This window comes from Pelophylax lessonae, assembly GCF_965119305.1.
Source record: "Pelophylax lessonae genome assembly, chromosome: 12".
Lineage (NCBI taxonomy): Eukaryota > Metazoa > Chordata > Amphibia > Anura > Ranidae > Pelophylax > Pelophylax lessonae.
Window position 1 is genome coordinate 91,794,456 of NC_138779.1, and position 17,237 is coordinate 91,811,692.

A 17,237-nucleotide genomic window follows, 5' to 3' on the forward strand; every position below is an offset into this window, starting at 1 on the left:
TCTGATATGTAAACAAATAATGCATTCTGTATGAAGGACAACTAATCGGCTGACAATTAATCGATTACGAAAATAGTTGACAACTATTTTCATAATCGATTAGTTAACGATTATAATCGATTAATCGATTAGTTGTTTCAGCCCTAATGTTCACCAAGGCTGGCTCAGCATTGAGGCCAGTCCTCACCATTGCCCTGGTGTCGCAAACTCTGATTGAGTGGGCTAAGCTTTTGCGTTGTGACCTGGGGGGAGAACGGCTCCCACCTGCCGTTGCTGAGCTGCTGGACCTGGAGCTGCAGTTTATCTGTGCTGCATCTTTGGATGCGGCTCCCCTAGTGGCTCGGCTCTCTGTTTCAGCAGTGATCCCTGGCTAAAATGCTGGTCAGCGGACCAGGAAAAAAAAAAACACCCTGGCTCTTCTTTCCTGTTCGGAGCTACCCTGGATGACATCCATAAGGGTCTCACAGGGGGGGAAGAGTACCTTTTTTTTTTTTTTTTTTTTTTTTTTTTCCACAGGCTTCTAGGGGCAAGGACCCTCGTCACAGAAGTGGACCCTCCTTTTCGGCTCATAAGAAGTTTTTTTTCGTCCCTCAGGATCCACTGACAAGGGATCGAAGCCTTTCAGGGCCTCTGATTGATCCATGTGAACTTGGTCTGGCAATTCGAGAATGGGCTTCTCCACTAGGCTCCTTCAGCATGAAGGTGTGCCTTCACCTGTATCTGGGGTGGGGGGACGTCTTCGCTGGTTCCTGGACCCATGGACTTCCCTGGCACATGACAAGTGAGTCCACAAAGTCATGCAATCTGGATACAAGATCGAGTTTCGTGCTCGCCCTCCGGAAGGGTTCTTTCCTTCCAACGTGTGACTGTCCCCAGTCTGCTTACAGGCCCTCTTTGGGGCGGTGCAAAATCCTTTTGTTTACCTGCAGAATTTGAAATATTTCGTAACCAAAACACTTAACTTTTGTGTAGTCAGCAGTTTGGCTGCAGCTATGCTTTATACTATATATGCATGGCAGGGTGATATTCTTTGTGAAGGGTATTGGGTAAATCCCCTATCTCTGCAAAATAAGTGATCACATTTAGCTGCTCACCATTGCTGTAGAGCAGATACCAGATTCTGAGAAATTGGGGCCCACGTCTTCGGTAAGAGAGTGCTCATTGGCTGCTCTTGTTGGAAGCAATGCCTCTTCACGTACTTTTACAAGAAACTAAACCTGTCTGATTGAAACAGCTTGATAACCTGAAACCTGACTGAACGTTGTGGTTCTGAGAGGTGCAGAATATATGCCCACGCACTTGTAGATCTCTGTTACGGTATTTGCAGACTTTGCTGAGCTAGGTGATTTTTGCTGAACTGAACTGCAGTAGTTTGTATTTCGTGTGAAAAGGGGGAAAATATGGGAACTTATCCACTCCCCCCCCCCCCCTCCCCATCCTTCTTCTTTTTTTTTTTTTCTTGACCAATACAAATTGAGAAGTGAATGCAGAAGTCAGTCCAAAGTCCTATATTAACCACTTTCATACCGGCCAATTCTGGCACTCTGCTCCTACATGTAAAAATCATCTTTTTTTTTTTCTAGAAAATTACTCAGAACCACCAAAAATTCTATATATTTTTTTTTTTTTTTAGCAGAGACCCTAGGGAATAAAATGAAGGTCCGTTCCAACTTTTTATGTCACACGATATTTGCGCAGCTATTTTTCAAACGTGTTTTTTTTTTTTTTTTTTTTTTAAGAAAAAGTTTCATGAATTAAAAAAAAAAAAACAAAACCCTAAAGTTAGCCCATTATTTTTGTATAACGTGAAAGCTATTATGCCGAGTAAATAGATACCTTACATGTCATGCTTCAAAATTGTGCACACTCTTGGAATGGTGGCAAACTTCAGTACTTAAAAATCTCCATAGGCAACGCTGTAAAAAATGTTTTACAGGTTACCTGTTTAGAGTTACAGAGGAGGTCTTGGGCTAGAATTGTTGCACTCGCTATAACGTTTGCGGCTATACCTCATATGTGTGGATTGAACGCCGTTTACATATGTGGGTGCAACGTAAGTATGCGTTCACTTTTGCGTGTGGGGGCACTTTCAATTTTTTTGTGTTTTATTTATTATTTTACACTTTCCCTTTTTTTAAATTTTTTTTTTTTTATCACTTTTGTTCTTTTTACAAGGAATGTAAACATCCCTTGTAATAGAAATAGTGCATGACAGGTCCTCTTTATGGAGAGATCTGGGGTCAAAAAGACCTCTGATCTCTCCTCCAGGCAGGAAAGCCTGAAATAAAAAAAAAAAAAAAAAAGATCTCCGCTTTCCAGCCAAGATCACAGCAGTATTTACAACTGCCAGGCTGGACGTGATGTCATAATGTTCCGCCCGGGCCTCCTTGAGCCACCGGGGGCCATCTAGTTCTTTGTATTCAATATGGTGAACTTCTGCTGCCGGCGGATTCCTTCTCCAGCTTGCCCGAGCAATCGGTGAGCCGGTAGAAGCACCAGAGGGCGGCGGCCTGTAAGAACAATCAAGCAGCTGAACAGCAGACGGCTGAAAAAAATATGTGAATGACGCCTGCGGCGGGGGAACACAGTGATTGTTAGCAACTTAAAACAGTCGCTAGCGATAATCGCATGTAAAATCTGTCAGGCTGGTTGTACCCAAGTTGATTGATCAATTTTGGTACATTCAGCCTCACTATACATGGTTTGAATCTTGGCTTGTTTCTGCTGAACCAGCCAAGATTCAAACTGTCTATGGTCGGCTTAAACTTGTTCTTGCAGCTGGACCAGAAATGTGGCCATTTCAGCACTCTCCCTCAAAAGGCTACCAAGTATTGGATCTGATGGACGTCATTAACTGATATGGGGTTAATGATGTACCTTTCACTGCCGACCCTCAGCCATCAGGATTGAAGGAAGATGGATCAGCCAATTCTTTTCAGTTTGCAATACTATCTTCTTAAAGCGGAGTTCCAGCCATTTTGTGTTTATTACAAAAATTGTAGCTGCTGACTTTTAACTACGCTGACTGCCCGCCACAGATATACTGTGGCAGGCTGGTTCGGCTGAGCGCTCCTGGAGGGCGCGCACATGCCTATGGCAGGCTGGTTCGGCTGAGTGCTCCTGGGGGGCACGCACATGCCACCGGAGGGACGTGCGTGCCTCCATTAGCTAGCGGGGGAAGCTGATTCATGGAGCCGGCGGTCACTCCACGTGAGGAGAGAACATCGGTCTGCTGTTATAAATCCAGCAGACCATCGCATGACAGGAGAGTGTGACTCTCTCAATGGAGCTGGTTCACACAAATCCGGGCAGCTGCAGTCCGCATTGCAGGGGGGTCCTGTGTGTCTTTTGGCTTCATTTCAGGTCTGAATTCAGCCAAAAATTTGGCTCTAATTTGCACCTAAAACGGTGAACAGGGATGCACTGGACCCCCTGCTGTTAGCCACAGCTAGTGTGAACCCAGCCTTAATATGGTGATTATGCCTGTCTTCACAGCTATGTGATCCTAAATAGGCAGCAGAGGAGATTCCTCCATCCAGGCAAGACTCCTGTGTCCATGCGGGCTGCAAAGCAGGGGAGATGCCTCCATCCACGATGATTAGAAATCTATTAGGTAGCCCATAGATGAGTTTCCCATCCACACAGTTGATGTGGATGGAGGAATCCTCCCTGCTAAGCTATTGTATTCTGCTAGTGGGAAGACTTCCCCCTACTCTCAGAATACACTGATCAGTGTTGCAGGCTATAGCCTACAGCGCTGATCAAGTGGTGAAAATCCAACAGAGCAGTTGTACAGAAGTCGGTAGATCGACTTCTGTAGGGACTAAGTGCCCATACATGGATTAAAATACACAAAGTCCTTGCTGAACTGGCTGGCTTTAGATTTATTTTGTTTGAAAAATCTTTAGCCGAGGGTAGTGACAGCAAGCAGCCATTCAGGGCTGTACACATGTCGATGAAAATAATGAAACTCCTTGTCATGTTCGGCGGGCAGCACTGCTACTTAACTTGACCCATTCAAGGTAATAGGGCTGCAGCACAACTTGCCCTACAGCTGCAAACAATGCACATGGTTTTAGCATGCTGGTTCAGCCTCCTAAGGGTTTAAACAGGAGGTTGCGAAGCAACCTATTTCCTCCAAGCTGCCTGTCATCCACCCTCTGGAAAGCAACTCCCTGCAGATTGCTTTTCAATGGTGTAGCAAGGGCTGCTACACATCTGATGAAGACTTTTCCTTTTTGCTTGTTTGCTTCATTTGACCAGCTTGTTAGTGGACAAAAGAGGGAAGTGTCTGGTTTGTAAACACAAAGTGTCTTCAATAGCAGAAACCTCAGACATCTTAGGTGGGTGTCCTCTTTACGTTCTCATATTGGGTTTCCTCACGGTGTCTGTGGGGGCTGCTATGTGTTAGGAAAGAGGGGGTCATACATGCTAGGTGTGGTTTCCTACAGTGGTCGCATTGCACAGAGTGTGAAAAGAATTGTGGTTTTTACACTCCAATGTTTACTTGTTTTTTTTTTTTTTTTTTTAGTTTGTGTATTTTATCTGCATTGAAAGTATGATTTCACAAAGAGATTGTATTTTTACTTTGTGGTTTTTACTTCCTAGATTTTTTTTTTTTTTAGTTTGTTTTTGCTTTTAGTTTGTGTTTTAACAGTGATGGGATGTTTACAAATATCAGCTGCCATATAGTAGAGTGATTGCTTTTTGACCATTAAAAACCAATGCTTTTCACCAGGCTTGAAAAAAAAAAAATCTGACTTTTTAAATTTACATCCCATTTTTGTTGATTTTATTTATTTTTTTAACAAATTCTGGGGGCTCGCCTGCCTGCAATCTGGCTTGCAGAACCTGTGTACTTTTGGCATTTTGGGTGGGGTTCCTTCCATCTGACCCCCTCCCTCTTTGGTTGCCATGGGTGGGGAGTTGCGGGACACGTTACGGGTGTGCCTCCCAGCCACGAGCTTGGGAAGTCTGGGCTGCTGTCTGGCAGGGCATGTGGCTGCTCTAACAAGGGCAGAGGCGGGTGTAGGCAGGTTTTACTACACTGGGTTCTCTCACTTGCCTGGGTGTCCCGTGGGTAAAAATTTAGGCCTGGGCTTTGCGGCCTGCGCTGCCCACCATTTTTGTTGTGGGCGTTCCTTACCCTTCTCTGGGAGGCTGGCACTGCCTCTGGTGGGCTAGTTGCCAGCCTGTTGCCTTGGGTTCTCCTCCTCTTCTGCCTCTAGTGATGAGTCAGCCGGTGGGGGCCATCTTTGTGTGGTCCAGGCCAGCACTGTTTCTGGGTGCCCTGCTGGCGGTAGCTCTATAGGAGCATTTTATATTCCTCCTAGTGAGAGCTAGGGTTGCTCAGTGACCGGATTATAACTGGGGATTCCAGGACTTCCCTCTGTATGTGTTTATGCTCCTGTTGGAGCTTGGGGCCTCACACAGGAATTCCTGGTACCAGGTTTCTGCTGTTAGGGAAGGTAGGTGGAACTTGTCCTTTCCACTGTTCCTATGTTCTACAGCTCTCAGTGGTGGTGTAGAAGGCACTGTAGGTAGGGGACTGAGCGACGCATTTTCGGGTCCCTCCTCTCATCTTGGCTGAGCTGCTGTGGTTGCCTGTCAGTTGGACAACAGAAATCCACCCACCCGAGAGGTGGGGCTCCAGGCTGGTTTCTGAATGTTGATCCCGATGCTGCTTCATCAGCTTCAGGTGAAGAGGGTGGGTCCTCTGCTGCTGTAGTCACACCAGGGTCGGCTTTAGTTGCTGCTCTCACGGCTAAAATATGGACTGGAGTCGTCTGAGGTGTCCCGTTTATTCTCCCTAGGCGCTTTGCGGTATGTTACCCCTGTGAGGAGACTTTTTTCTTTGAAGAAGGGACCTCTCCTCTGGTGGTGGACCCTCCTATATCTTGGCTGCACAAGGCTCAGGTGATCTCAGGGAGGACTCTCCCTCCTTTTAAGGACTGCAAGGCGGTGGCCAGCCTTATGTTTGCCATCGCAGGGTATGCACTCTGGCCTGGCTTGGCTGCGGCCCTGTTATCCCAGACGCTAACCGAATAGATCTAGTTTCTCTGTCAAGCCTGGACTTTAGCCTCTCGCATATGTGAAGCTAGCGGATCTATTGGTTCAGCGACTACAGTACGTTTGAGATACGTCTCTTGACACCGCCACACTCTTCTATGAACTTTCTGTTTATGGAGTAGTGGTGTGCGAGTCCTGTGGCTCTAGTGTTGGTCGGTTGTCCAGACCTCCCAAATAGGCCTGGCAGATTTGTCCTCCGGGGAGACTGGCAGGTTGGGGCTGAATGATATTGTCAAGAACCTTACGATGCCAAGGGTGCCTTTCTCCCTCAGCCCAAGAGGGGAAAAGAACCACGTAGGGGGCGGGTATGACCTTGACAGCGCATTAGTGGGCTTTTCATTTCCCTGGGTCTGCGACAAAGGACTTCAAGCCCCTTTTAGGCTCCTTCGGGTGCCACCAAGCGGCCCTGGCCCCGGAAGCTTTCCAAGCCCATGGCTCTGCCCTCCTCGACATGAAGGTGGTCTCCACCCATTTCCAGGGTGAAGGGTCTCTTCTGCAGGTTCTCGGTTCCATGGACTTTCCGCATTCCCGCCAAGTAGGCTCGCAATTTAATTATTTTCCTGGTCAGATTATTTCCTTCCAATCTGTGGCTCTCGCCAATCTATTAGCGGGGGCTGTGCAGAATCTTCTTTTTTTTTGGGGGGGGGGGGTGATTATTCCGGTGCCCGTTTTTGACCAGTTTGGGGTTTTTACTCCAATCTGTTTGTAGTTCACTTGCCGGACTGGGTTCTTTCAGTCCTAGTCCTCTAGATCTTGCATTCCTCGTGCAACTTCCCAGGTTCTAAAATTAATTCGCTCGGTGGTTGCCTCTTTTCGTCGGGGGGATTTTCTAGTGTTTTTGGATGTCAGGGATGTTTTTTTGTCAGGGATGTTCCCATCTGCGAAAGACTTCAGTGGTTCCTCTGCTTTGCTATCGGGAACATTCATTACCAATTTGTAGCGTTGCCCTTCGGCATGGGCTCGGCTCCCCAGGTGGTTACCAAGGGCCTGGCTCTGGTCCTTGCCTTACTAAGACACGGGCTCGCTGTGATCAGCTTTCTGGATTCCTTGCTCCTGCGAGCGGAGACCCGCTCATCCCTGCTTGAAAGTGTGGAGATCACCATGCGTTCCTTTCAAGATTTCGGGTGGATCCTGAATCCCAGGAAGTCAGTGTTGACCCGATGAAAGCACTTGGAGTTTCTTGAGCTGTTCCTCATTTCAACAGGCCAGGGTGTCTTTCCCGCCAGACTAACTACAGAAGCTCTGGTCAGTATTCCGACAACTCTTGATTTCCTAGTGACCCTCCCTGCCTTTTTTTGCATACTGGTTTTCAGCCTGATGGTGGCTATCTTTAAAGTGGTTCCGTATGCTCAGTTGTAAATCAGAACCCTGCAGAAGAAAATATCCGATTTGGAACAGTTCCCCCACTGCCCTGGACATTGGAATTCATCAGGGGTGGTTGATAAGGGCCTCTCTCCTCTGGGCCGTATCTACGGAACAGACAGTTCTTTCTTCCTCTTCGGTGGACTGTGGTCACATCAGATGCCAGCCTGTCGGGCTGGAGCAGTCTTGGAACTGGTCTCAGCTCAAGGTCGCTAGACTCCAGAGGAGGCTTGATTTCCCATCAATGTTCTGGAGCTTTGGGTGCTCTGGTTGTCGCTAACACTTTGAACTGATTGCCTTCAGGGTCTGCCGATCTGGATCTGGTCAGGCGATTCTATCATGGGGGCATATGTCAATCATCACGGGGCACTGGAAGTGTAGCAGCAGCGATGGAGGCATCTCCCATTCTGAGAAAAGGGGGAACAGGTTTGTTCTAGCTCTGTCCGTTGTACATATTTCCGGGGGTCGCAAACTAGCACGCAGATTATCACGGCCGTCATTCGCTAGATAAGCCTGAGTGGTCCCTGCCTTCCATGGAGGGTGCTGGACGTGGACCTTCTGGCTTCATGTCTCATACGAAAGGTTCATGGCAGGATCGCTGCGCTCCCTGCCAGATGCGCTGGTAATCTTAACTAAGTTTTTCCGCCGCTCTGACTGCTTCCTCGTCTAATATGCAGGCTAGAGGGCAAAAGGATCCTGGTCATCCTGTGGCTCCAGTCTGGCCTCGCTGTCTGTGGTACGCCGACGTGCAGTTGGTGGCGGACGCTTCCTGATGGCTGTCTCTTTTGAGTGGATCTTCTTTCTTGGGTCAAGTGCTCCACGCTATTTTACCCTCCCTGGCTGTGATGGTGTGGCCTTTGTAAGTCAGGTTCTGAAGGTCAGGGGGTTGTCTGGTTCGGTGATTCCGCCTATGTTAAAGGCTCGTGCATTATCACACCTGGAGAGCCTAACATTTGTTAATGCAAAGCTCGGGAGTTTAATTCCTGCTACCTTTCGGAGGCTCAATTGTTGGCCTTCCTTCCAGCGTTTGGTTTAAAAACTGGCATTTAGCATGATTGAGGGCCAGGTCTCTGCTCTAGAGGTTTTCTTTTGGTCGCACATTCTTGATTTGCACCTTCATTCAGGGAGTTCGTCATGTGGTGTCCTCCCTGCACCCAGTTGCCACCATGAGACTTGAATTTGGTGCTTTCAGCTCTTGAGAAGACTCCTTTTGAGAGCCTTCTGTATATCCCTTTACTTGCACTTTCGCAGACAGTTGACTCCTCAGTTGCTGTCTTTTCGGCTAGGAGAGGTTCAGAATGGACGGTTTTGTTCTGTATGCTGCCTTCCCGTTTTTGGTCGGCAGGTGTGTCGGATTATCACTTAAATGTGGACATTGTCCTTCCTTTTCTGTCCTCGACTGGTGCGTCCTAAGGAGGTGGCTCTGCACTTCCTGGACGTGGTTTGCGCGATTTACGTGTACGTTTCTGTGACTGCTGCCTTTCAGAGGTCCGATTCTATTTTGGTCCGGAGAGGGTTTGGCTGCCTCTCCTGCAGCTATTTCATGTTTAAATTTGGCAGTCAATTGCGCAAGCATTAGTCTTTAGGTTAACGCCTTCTGGATAATCTGACATCTTGCAGAGGTGACCTGGTTGTCTGTGCACACGTTTTCTATAGAATTTAATCTATAGAGTTCTATAGAATTGATGTGTTGGCATCTTCCGATGCTAGTTTTGGCTGCAAGGTAGGCCTGCACGATATTGGAAAAAAAATATATTGCAATATTTTTTTTCCAACGATATATATTGCGATATTGTGGGACCCGTCCTTTATATGGAGAAATATAAAGGAGGTTGGCTGCAGCCCACTTCAGAATATAACCCTGGAAGGGGTTATATAATAGATTATAAAAAGGACGAGGAAGTGACTGGTGCTGCCAGTATATATGTGAAATACAATAAATAATCTATATTGACATGGTGTGTATACAAAAAGGGAAAAGTAGATGTATGTATGTATGTATATGTAGAGGAAAATAAATTATTAATATATAAATATATAAATCACCTTTGAATTATTAATAATTTATTTTCCTCTACATATACATACAGTACATGCATACATACATCTACTTTTCCCTTTTTGTATACACACCATGTCAATATAGATTATTTATTGTATTTCACATATATACTGGCAGTGGTGGTAGGAGGATGGAGCGGTGGACTAGAAAGGAGCACAGCCGCATACATTACTCACTCGTGCACTGCAGCCCGCCCCACACGTTCAGTGAGTCTCACTCTCCGCCCTAGTTTTCTCAATGGCACATTCAGGGAGCCAATCACGCCGTGAGTAGCGGCACAGCGAACCAATCAGGTGTGCAGGCACGCGTGATTGGTTAGCTGTGCAGCTGCTCACGGCATGATTGGATCCCTGAATGTGCCATTGAGAAAACTAGGGCGGAGAGTGAGACTCACTGAACGTGTGGGGCGGGCTGCAGCCTGCAGTGGGATGGATGTGTGAGTTCTCCTCCGAGTCCCTGCCTAACACGGCAGTCTGTGAGTCCTCCTGTCCTCCTCCGATTCCCTTCCCCCTGCCTATGCAAATATCGTGACCTCGGCGATATGAATATCGCCTACGGCCGCAGAACGATAGTCGATATCATATCGACTATCGTTCAGCCCTACTGCAAGGTATTGTTTAGGATTCCTGGGCACCCCTTGGGGTGGTTCAGAGTGTTGGTGTGTGTTTTTTGGGTTTATCTCCATGGTTGGTTTGCTCACCCCTCATTATGGCACTGCTTGGGGACATCCCTGTTTGGTCATGGATAAAGAAGAGAGACTGTGTCCTTCAATGAAAGTAAGAGGAAACAGGATTTTTTTTGTTACTGTAAAGTCCCTTTCTCTAAGTTTGACGGACACAGCACCCACCCCTCTATGGGATTTTCTCCTTTGACACTGCTTGTGACTGACTAGAGGCCTATAGCAGAGAGGGGGGTTTTATGCCCACAGAGGACTGCCCATAGGAGGTGCTGGAAGTTTGGGTTTTTTTTGCCTAGTGTCCTCCTGCTGTAGGTGAGGCTATAAAACCCTGTTTGGTCATGGATAAAGAAGAGGCTGTGTCCGTCAGTGAACTCAGAGAAAGGAATCCAGTTTTCAGCGTTCATGGCCATTTGAAGTTTTTTTTTTTTTCCTTTTTATGTTGGTCATACACAGATTGAATTTCAGTCAGTTTAGGAGGGACCAGCCAAATTTCGATCCATGTATAGACAGGGAGGTTGATCGGTAGATTGACTCCTGTGCAACCGCCCTGTTTTTTGCAGAATCGAACCATGTATGGGCAGGCTGAATGTTGATCGATCACCTTTTGTACAACCAGCCTGTTGGGTTTTACATGCAGCTATTGCTAGCAGCTATTATAGCAGTTAGCAGTAATCACTGTGTTCACCTGGAATATATAGCTCCATGGTAGGGATTTCCCCATCAACACTGACTTTAATGGGGGAATCAAGCGATTTTCTTTCTTGCAACCATCTATGGTCGGCCATAAAGCTGTACACACGGGGTGAAAATTAGTTGGTATCGGTTGGTATCAATACACAATGGCGCAGAGGGGGAGATCACTGTACTAACATCGGATAGTTTTTTGTTTTTTCATTCAGCCAGCTGGGTTGAACAAAAATAAAAAAAATATAATTTGTTCCTGGCTTAAGGAAACGTGTGGAAGTGTCCTTAATAATTAGAGATCAGCACTGCAAAAGCAGCCTAACTTGTGTGCTTACTAAAAAATACACTATACTTTTTTTTTTTAATTTAAGATATAAAATCGGTTTTCCCCGCATTGCACCCACGGTTCTCCGATTACTGGCCTCGGGGGCATAGGAGTCTTGCCATCAGTCATACAGCTGACTTCAAACGGGTCAGATGGTCACTGATATCAGTTCACTTTTATAGTGTAAACAGCTGTGTGTTTTTTTCTTTTTGAAGTCTTGTTTTTCTTTATTCTGAATATATAGAAAAAATCCCAGCGGCTTCGTCACCTTTTGCTGTTTGTCATCCTGCTAAGCGAATATCTGATTTGGGGAAATGAAGCCTTGCTTAATGTGTGCCCACACAACCACATCATCTTCTATTTTTCTGTCTAGCTTTGTGCGGATGTAGGAAGTTCCGCTTCTCTCCAAATTTTACCATGTTACCTTTTACAGCAGAAATGTTCTGCAGGTCCTTTCAGGTGAAATACTGTGCATTTGTACTCTGTTGTACTGGCACAGATTCTTAAGGCAGAACTCAAGGTATTCAGGTTCTCCATCACCCCCCCCCCCCCCAAATGTTACATTTAAAACTAATTGCATATCTGATTTTATGCATTATTTGAGAGGGTCTGGTGACCTACCAGAATGGTCCTTTTTTCTTGTGTCAAATCTTATCTGTCAAAGGATTTGTGGTTAACTCTAATCACTTTTGTGATTCATGCTCCTCGGGCAGATAGAAAAACCAAGAAAGTCACCCCACATTCTCTCTTATAGTTAAAGGGAAGCTTAACTGAATGACCTTTACTAAAGCTCTAATTGTCGTAACCAGTTTCATAATGTGGTGAACATCAGCACTGCTGATCTTCTGCTCCTCCTACATGTATTCCAGTGAATATAGTAACAGCGAAGGCTATATAATATTTTCCAGGGTGGGTTTCCTGATAATAACAATACTAGTCTGTAGCGAAGCACAGCAATGTGCGCCAAAATAAATGTAGCAGTAAATCCAATGATAATTTATTAGACAGCCAAATGGCTACTCGCATAAATGAAAGATCAACGGGCATGTAAATAAGTTGGTGTCTGGAGTCACTGGAGGTGCCCCAGGAAGAACCATATAGATTCTCTTCTCTGAAGCTGAATAGATCCAACAAGTCAGTAGAGATGCGCCGAGACATATCGGCCAGAAATGGTGTTATTGGCATTTTGCAGATAGGAGAAAAAGATGCAGATAATGACGCACACTATTTTGCCGCAATTTTACTGTGCTTTATGGTTGGTTTTCATAGGTCATGTGGTTCAAACGCATCAAAAACGTAGCACGGGTGCGTTATTGAAGTGTTTTTAATGCATTTCAATGGGAGGTGCATTTTTTTAACTGACCAAAAGTGTGTTTTTAGAGAGTTGCTTAACGAACGCTAAGGGAAGCTGCCACTAGTGTTGCACTACTATAATATAGACTTTATGGACTCTTATACATTATGTATTTCTGTATGGACTTTCACATTTTAATGCCTTATTACTGTTGTTTTTTGACCCTTTTGCGATTGTGATCCTTTCCTGCGCCATTCTTTTTCCCTGTCACAATAGAAGGCCGTGCCTGTGCAATGTTCATCTGCTTGTAATCTAATCTCCATTGGGAGAACATGTGAAAACGCAGGCCTACAATTATGATAGAACCTTGTTATCCTATAACTGTGCCTGAACAGGGAACTCCATGGCAGGATCACCACATTTTGTTTTAATAAAGCTGCAGATTTTAAAATATTAAATATTAAGGCCTATATGAGATTATATTATTTGGGTTAAAAAAAATACTTAACTGTCATATAAAAGCATCATATATCTTTCATGCGTGCTAAAACCGGTGTGTTTTATTTTTTCTCTCCTCCTTCTTTTCAAGGGTGGACGTGAACAAAGACAACCAAATTAGTGCACAGGAGATGCAGCAATGGATCATGGATAAGACCGAAGAGCATTTTAAGGAGGCCGTGAAGGAGAACAAGCTTCACTTCCAGGCTGTGGATCCAGATGGGGATGGTAGGAAATGGTTTACTTAGATTCTGTAAATAAAAGTAGAAAAATCCTCGCTTAAAAATACTATAAAAGTTCCAAATGAAGCTGCCAGCAGAGTCCGATATTGACAATCAGAAAAAATAGTATAAGATTTGCATGCAGCACTTGTATAAATCAATCTTTTTCTGTAATGGGGTGCAATCTAAACTGCTTACCATACGGAAAGGGGTAAAATGCCTGTCAGTAGACAATATTCCATGTATGTTTTTCTTGATATCAGCCGGATCCTCTCAGTGAGAGAGGCATGGTGTATGGAATTGCATATGAAAAACAAAAACGAATCTTATTGTGCAGTATATTAGGCAAATGGGAAATAAACCCAGAAAAGCCACCACCAAAAAAAAAAAACGTGATACCAGAAGCACTCAACACCTCAGTATGTCAGATCAGGCTGCTTACCAGACACAATAAACTTGCAGACAATATGGGTGGACATGAAATTCATCCTAACAGACTGCTTACCAGACACAATAGTTTTGCAGACAATACAGAGGGGCATGAGATTCGTCCAACTTTGTGATTAGACTCTCATTCCGAGCAACACCACAGGTCAGATGACAAAGCCAGAAGACGCAGCGTAATAACCAAAAAGAAAATTGGAACATAGTGCGGTAGTTTAAACAAATAATGAAATACAGAGAAACCACCACCCAGAAGCTAAATGTGAAAGCTCTCCACACCTCAGTGTGTCCGATCACTGCTTACCAGACACACTAAAGTGGCATTGACAGAAGATTCAGCACAAACCCCAAGGGGGGAGTTGCAATATCACCCCGATAGAAGAGGATTTCTGCTGACTTACCACCAGGATTGACCTCTACGCTGAGTCTTCTGGCTTTGTCATCTGACCTATGGTGTTGCTCGGAATGAGAGTCTAATCACTAAGTTGGACGAATTTCATGCCCACCTGTATTGTCTGCAAAATGATTGTGTCTGGTAAGCAGCCTGTTCGGACGAATTTCATGTCCACCCATATTGTCTGCAAGTTTGTGTCTGGTAAGCAGCCTGTTAGGACATACTGAGGTGTTGAGTGCTCCTGATATCACGGGTTTTTTTGGTGGTGGCTTTTCTGGGTTTATTTTACTTGCCTAATATACTGCACCATGAGATTCGTTTTTGTTTTTCATATGCAATTCCATACACCATGCCTCTCTCACTGAGTGGATCCGGCTGATATCAAGAAAAACATACATTGATTATTGTCTACTGACAGGCTTTTTACCCCATTTCTGCCTGGTAAGCAATTTGGATTGCACACCATTGCAGAAAAAGATAGATTTATACAAGCGCTGCATGCGAATCGCTTATACTTAGATTCTGTACCAGACTGCCAGAGGACTTGCTTTGCAAGCCAAGTTGTATCACTGAAGTGTAGAGTGTAGAAATGTACAAATTCATTGATGATAGTGGTCAGTCTGTGTTGCAGGCCAATAAATGAATACCAGTATGCAAGTTAATATCTAAAATGTTATGTTAAAGTAGACCTTTTTTTAATGTATAATCTTTATTTAAACTTTTTTTTTTTTTTTTTTATACCTAACAAAGACAATGAGAAGCAAAAAAGGAACTTTAAGTGTTACATGATAGTAGTTGGTGGGTGTCATACATAACACAGGGTTAAAAGAGCATGAAGCCGACCTAACACCAAGCCTCAAATGATACAATTGTATACGTCAAGATCACACTGTAAGTGCTGCAAAAAAAACACATTCTCCACATAAAAGAAAACTAGGTACAACAAATACAAACATAGCTTTGTGAAGGCGGATGGTGCAGCTCAGAATTATTTTACCACTTCAATACCAGGCACTTTCACCCCCTTCCTGCCCGGGCCAATTTATAGCTTTTGGCGCTGTCGCACTTTGACAATTGCACAGTCATGCAGTTCTGTAGCCATGCGGTGTTTGTTTTTTATTTTTTTTTACATACTGTTATTAGTGCACTACAGCGTCGTCCTATAACTGGTTTGGCAGTGATCAAGGACACTGACTGGTGACAGTGTGCAACAAAAAAAAAAAAAAAAAATTTGTTTCATTACCATTATTATTCAAAAACCTTTTTCCTTTTGTCTAAATCAGTGAATGGTTACAGCTTCTGCTATCTAGGACTCCAGGGGAGAATCCACTCAACATTTTGTCCTTATAACACCAAGACAAGAAATGGGGGGGGGGGGATGGGGGATAGGGGGGGGGGAGAGGACAGCAGGATAAGATGGCACAGTAAGTACCACACTGATGACTTCACAAAAGTTCTAACCTTTTCTCCAGTCTATTGATAGTTTTCTCTTTCGTTCATTGACGGACACAGCTCCTGTCATTCTTGAGCATTGGTTTATACTATCCCTTACAGGAGTAGGACACTAGGCAGAAAAAACTTCTGGCTACACCCATGGGCAGTCCCAGGGGGTATAGACCCTCTCCCTGCTGTAGTCGCTCCGTTTTTTTTTTTTTCTGCCTAATAAGGAGTAAGGACCTAGTTCCTTTCTGGAATATTTGGTCCTGGCAAAGTTCTTTTTCTTTTTTTTTTTTTTCCTCCCCCCCCCCCCCCTTTTCCTCCTGGATTTTTCCAGGAGATCTACTATCAACTGCCGGACTAGGCGACGGGCTGGATAATCTAGATCCAGTGGTCACCCCAGTCTGGCCAGCCAGCGAGCACACGCAGGCCTCAGCTCCGCACTAGGTTGGCCCTGCGATTTAAACGCCTTGTGAGGTCAAATAGACCTGGCCTCGACCAGAGTCGCAGTGTTCCCCCCCTGGCTGACAGTCCCCCATTTAAATAGAGAGGAGGATCTGTCTGGAGCGTTCCCCACCTGGTTCCTGGTATGGTAAGTAGCTGTTTTCCTCTACCCCTGGAGGGTTTTGGGGTGGACGTGGGCCCCTCCTTGGGACGGTCGGACCCCCTTCCCACAGGCACACCCCCCCCCCCCCCGTCAAGATCGATTGTGCGGGGGGGGGGGCTTGTACCTTGTGGGGGCTCCTTCCAGGGCCCTCATCTTGCCTGGATCTGTCCTGAGGCCTGTTTCTCCCCATTCTGGGTCCCTGTATGCCTCTTGGTGCTGCCACTTTGTTGTAGCCTATGTATTTGTCTACACAGTGGCCATGTTTGTGTAGTCCGGCAGCCATTTTCTTGTGGTTTACCATTGCAAATAGTGGCGGCCATGACAGGGAAGCCCTGTGGGTGGCGATTTCGGCAGTGGGAGCCCCTCCTTATCCCCTGGTGCTGACTCCTGGATCATTTAGCTTCCTGATTGCCACACGTGTAGTGCAGAATTTCCCTGGTGGTGCTGCCAGCGCAGTGGGAGTTGTCCCTTAGCAGTGTGTTACATTTTTGTGGGGTCCCTCTGGTGACTAATGGATTCCTTGGAGCACGTTTCCCCACCTGATCCCCTCTCTGAGGCTGCATGGCCCTCAGGGTACCAACCATCCATCCATGCGCTGACTGCATGTCCTGGAGTCCCTTGTGTCCCGGTTGGAGGTGGCTTGCGGACAACAGGCTAGCAAAAAGCGCCCCCTGCCTCACTCATCAGATCCTGAATCTGATTCAGCCGCCGTGGGTTACTCTGCGACCATGCGCCTGGAATCCTCTGAAAGAACGATTCCTCTGTTTGCGACCACGCACGAGAAAGACGCTGGTAGATGCACTGATTGTATCTGTGTGTGACACCCTGGAGATGGAGGATGCGGCTGAAGCTGCAACGAAGGGCCAGGTACCCTTTGCCACTCATAAGCCATCCAGAGCGGCAAAGGTGTTTCCTTTCCCCGCTTTTTTTGACAGAATTGTTGCTGAAGAGTGGGATTCCTAAGCGCTTTACTAGGTGTTACCTCTTTGAGGAGTCCCTTCTTAAGAAGTGGACTGTGCCACAGGTGGTGGATCCTATGGTTTCCAGATTAAACAAGGCAACCATGATTCCAGTGGAAGAGTCCCCGGCCTTTAAGGATTTGGCTGACCGGAAAGAGGAGGCTGTGGCCCGCATACACAAATTAGCGGGTTCGGCAATGAG

At 45.7% G+C, this 17,237-nt stretch overlaps 1 protein-coding gene across 1 annotated transcript in view; it reads left to right on the plus strand.

Moving 5' to 3' along the window:
- SDF4 (stromal cell derived factor 4) overlaps window positions 1-17,237 on the plus strand; it is a 133,365-nt gene that overhangs the window by 53,345 nt on the left and 62,783 nt on the right. Inside the window, exon 3 of the mRNA XM_082274059.1 lies at window positions 13,065-13,201. Within this exon, the coding sequence (XP_082130185.1) occupies window positions 13,065-13,201 (137 nt within the window). The remainder of the gene's footprint in view (window positions 1-13,064; window positions 13,202-17,237) is intronic.